The 4,331-nt window shown below is 30.4% G+C and overlaps 1 protein-coding gene across 1 annotated transcript; it reads right to left on the bottom strand.

Annotated features, from left to right (window-relative positions):
• Positions 1 to 459: 459 nt before the first annotated feature.
• Positions 460 to 3,942, bottom strand: LOC123685922 (alpha-soluble NSF attachment protein). The gene is made up of 3 exons (XM_045625789.1): positions 3,768 to 3,942; positions 3,503 to 3,699; positions 460 to 2,744 (listed from the first exon to the last, which is right to left on the bottom strand). Exons 1-3 carry the CDS (start codon positions 3,857 to 3,859, stop codon positions 2,155 to 2,157), a joined length of 879 nt encoding a protein of 292 aa, XP_045481745.1. The 5' UTR covers positions 3,860 to 3,942; the 3' UTR covers positions 460 to 2,154.
• Between the last annotated feature and the right edge of the window lie 389 nt (positions 3,943 to 4,331).

The raw sequence follows: 4,331 nt of genomic DNA, 5'->3' as shown, positions 1-4,331 counted from the left end.
GTTTCCTTCTTTTCACAGGATAACCTCTTTTCGGTTGATATTACGGTTTATTTACATTGGCTCCATCTATCAGAGTGATATAGAGATACCCATCATCCGATAATTCAATGTGAAGAATTCTTATACATTCTATTTCTAGTAAAAAAATCAACTTTCCCCAAAGTATAATCGAATTGATTTATATTTATTTATAGTTCAATCATTTGATTCTTGTAAAAGTAAAATTTTTCATTGTCAGACCTCTTATATGAGAAATGAAACAATTTCAAATTTTAAATGGGATTTTACTTCTACAAAAATCAAATAATTGAACTTGATGATTGAAAATGCTCAGGATTATACTATAAAAAGCTTGTTACAAAAAAGGTCTGATTTTTTTTCCTGGCAAAATTGATTCCTAATCGTTCAGACATAGCAGCTGTTAAGAATGGGTACACATCTAGGTATTCAAAAAGGCTGTGCAATTCTAAAACCGAGCTTTATCGAGTAACATGAAATATTTACATCAAAATTGATAGGTATATATAGTTTTTATTAGGATATGCTTCATGCAATTATTTAATTCAAATTCACATTATTAGCAGCGTGCTGGAAATGGAAAAATAACACTTTGAAATAAAATTGTATATTTTTGAGCAGCTGATCATAAATTCCTGCAACTGGTTAGGCATACTTCATTCCAAAATAATTATCTTTTTTTTTTTGTTTATACAATGTATTTCGCACTTCAGATTGAATCAACGTTTTTCTTCTGGGATTTATCAGTTTTTGAATGAAATTTTTCCATTTCTATTGAAATATTATAAATTCTCACACTGCTTATGATTATGAACTGGCAGTTAATTCATTCTGAAATCATTTCACCTATCCTACTTGCGAATTTAATCAACAATTGCGAGATTTCAATAACTATAAACAATTCACAGTTAGACTGATATCATTCCATCAAGTCAAAATTTAAACTTCGTTGATAGCAATTGAAAAAGTATTCAATATAAGAGAAACAAATTATTTAAAAATTGAAATAAAATATTTGGATAATCAAGTCAATTGTGCTTTTTACCTTTTCAAAGCATATCAGCATGAAAGAAGTTTTAGGCATTAGAAATTCCATCAATTTCATATATTTCCCGTTTAAAACTTGAGAAGACACTCTTATTCACAAGTGTGTACATAATAAATTCAATTATTTTCTGGTTAGTTGGGAACTACTCAACATGTTCTGAAACTAACAATATTCCTGAATAATATATCATCAATTCAGATAAATAACAATAATATATGTCAATACTTTGGTTATTCAATCTCAATATAAATTTCAAGCTGAAAAAGATGGATAAATTGTTATATCCATTAACGAATAGAATAATCCAGCTATTTTGTTTTAATAATAACTTTAGATTATACAGGGTGTCTTTTATTTTTAAGTAATTTCAACAGTAGATTCATGTAACCTTTACAGAATATATCAATAAAAATAAATTAAGGAATGGAGTCTTAATTTTCTCAGATTCAGAAATGAGTTTCATTTAGGGCACCCAAAACATGTGATCAAAAATTTCAAATATCTAAAGACATTATCTAAACTTCATAAAGTGACAATTATTCATCTCCACTCCTTCCTACAATGCAGAAAAAGTAAAATTCAAATGAAGTAACTAGTACAATCTGTATTTGTCCATATATCCATATATATTATTTATGAGGTTAGTAACAAAAAATCAATCTATGCTTAGATGGTTCAAGTAGATTTAAAATCATTGTATCATTCCAGATTATTCTTTTACAACTGTGTATACCTGCAATAAGGACTATAAGTTTCTGTTCAAAAAGTTAATTTGTGAATTTTATACACAATTAAACAAGAATTATAAATCTTAGGCAGCATCCTTCGCGAAGTTTCATAATAATGAATATACCCTTGACATATCAATTGAAATACATGGAATGTTATTATTTATAAAGTGTATATTAAAAGTCATTACTTGTATACCTTCTATTACAAAACAAGCTAATATCATAATACGCCAATTAAAAGTAAATGACCTGAATTCCTCTAAAAAACCTAAATCAGCTAAGAAAAGGAACTTTCAAGAGGCAACAATAAAATTTTAAATAAACAACAAATAAATCAACATTGCGTCTTGAAATGCCTTAGCGCAAATCTGGGCTCTCGTTCAGTTGTTTCTTGATGCGTAACAGTATTGTAGTATACCACTGATCTAAACGGGAGACAGAATCATAATCCTTTACTGCATCAGTGAATCCATCTATATTCTGTTCCTCCAGCTGTTCAATCAAAACGTTAATTAATTTATATTCCCTCGAATCTTGGAATGCTGGATACATTTGGGTGTATCTCTCAAGAGCATGCTGAGCGTTCAATAAATCCACACAAAGGTGACATAAGGATGCACGGAAGAGATATTCTTTAGCACTATATTTTAGGAGAGAACTTTCTAGGGCCGAAGTGGCTACTTCCTCATAGATTTGTATTGCTTTTTCATATTTCTCAAGCTGGGCAGCATACTGAGCTACTTTCAGGAGACACTTATTAGCTGAAGAATTACTTTCTTCCCCACGGAAATAATCTGCAGCCTGTTCATAATGCTGCACTGCCCTTTCCAAGTCAACTGCATCTATTTCATACATTTCAGCGATTGTCTGATGATGTTTGGCAGCCATGGTGAATCTGCCCATATCTGTGTAAATTTCAATCGCCTTCATCAAACAGCTTACAGCCTCTATAAGAAAAATTCAGATTGGGTTTAATTACCAGAATGAGTGATATTACTCAATATTGTATTCCTAAAAACTATTGTTGAATAGAATCTGGAAGTAGTGGAAATAATTTTCAACAAAACTCTGTAAGAAGTTTAGTTCTTACAATTACTTGAGAAGTCGAGATAATTAATGGAAAATATTATAGTGATGATATTCACTTCCTGGTATATTGTTTTTCAAACCTTTGGACAAGACTCTCAGTAATTTAGGGCCTTACTATTTCTGTATCTTAATTAATTCTTAATTTTCTGTTGAGTCTTATATCTGGTCATGTAGTAGTTTTTGAATTGTTAGAAAATGAAATAGAAAACAATATTCAATTGTCACAAGTTTCAAAGTAATCTGGCCATTGGGGAGATTAAATTATCATATACTGGCTTTGAACGTTTATTGTTTGAAAAGGAAAAGAAATTGGCCATTATCCAAAGCATTCATAAATTATCTGCAGAGAAAGTTAAATCATCCTTGGAGCAATCTAACAGGTTAGCCATTAGTATTGAAACAAAATCAATGAAGACAAGTTACTAGATAATCATTTATCTCCAATGTATTAAGATAGATATGAATCTCCAGTTTATCTCAATAGAATTTGAAAATCAAATGTTTTTCACTTGCATCCTTGTTATCAAAAGGAGCTTTGAGGTGTTATAATAGCAAGTAACAATTTGATAGAATTTGAGATGTGCAAGTCGAAAATCCTTATTTGCTTTCAACTTACCATTGATGTCAGACTTCTTATAGCAGTTAGCAGCATCCACATAGTTGGTAGCTGCATCGTGCCGAGCACCTGATCTCAAATGCAAATTGGCAGTTTCACAAAATGCACTTCCAGCTTGTGGCCAATTTTTGGCCATCTTGAATAAATTGCCAGCTCTTTGATAACATTCTATCGCATCTTCGACTCTACTGTTTCCCCTGTTGTAAAAGAATACATAGTTCTTGGTGATTTCGAAAAATTTATTTCATATAACAAAGGAACATACCCGAAGAAGGATCCGAAAAATCCTTTCGTAGTATTCAATTTTTTCTCAGCTTCTGCGATTAGTTGTTGAGCTTTCTGTTCGTTGCTTGCCATTTTTCTAATTAATTTTATTTACATGAAATTCCTAAACACTTCCCTAATCGACACAAATATTGACGTTATAATTATATGACAATCTGATAGAGGGAGCTTGGATCAATGGAAAGTTGGATAGTCATAGAATATGGTTCAATTTTTTTTCACATAAATGAAAAAACACTAGATATTATAGTGATTATTGTTGATTGAACCAATTCAAAATCAATTTTACTACCAAAATAAGCCTTAATTTGATCATCATAAATCGATAATTATCTATTTTTTTCCGAGGGAATTGGAAAATATGATCATGTTGAATGCTGGTTCGAAGAAGTAAAATCAGTTTTTTTTGTATTGATAAAATCAAATAATCTATCAATTTCAAAGTTCATTAGTCAAAGTATCCAAAATTTCGAATTCATTCAGCTAATTGTCTCATTGTCAAATCTAAGGACGACAATTGCCGAAGTATTCCGAATAGTATAGA

This window comes from Harmonia axyridis, chromosome X (genome assembly GCF_914767665.1).
Source record: "Harmonia axyridis chromosome X, icHarAxyr1.1, whole genome shotgun sequence".
Classification (NCBI taxonomy): domain Eukaryota; kingdom Metazoa; phylum Arthropoda; class Insecta; order Coleoptera; family Coccinellidae; genus Harmonia; species Harmonia axyridis.
The sequence above is the reverse complement of the archived record's forward strand: the minus strand, read 5'-3'. Positions and strand labels throughout refer to the sequence as shown.

Excerpts from the sequence above, each read along its gene's own strand:
- LOC123685922 (XM_045625789.1), bottom strand. The coding sequence starts at position 3,859 with ATGGCAAGCAACGAACAGAAAGCTCAACAACTAATCGCAGAAGCTGAG. Across the intron at positions 3,700-3,767 it reads TTTTTCGGATCCTTCTTCGG|GGGAAACAGTAGAGTCGAAG; the intron begins GTATGTTCCTTT and ends CTTTTACAACAG. Across the intron at positions 2,745-3,502 it reads TAAGAAGTCTGACATCAATG|AGGCTGTAAGCTGTTTGATG; the intron begins GTAAGTTGAAAG and ends TTTTTCTTATAG.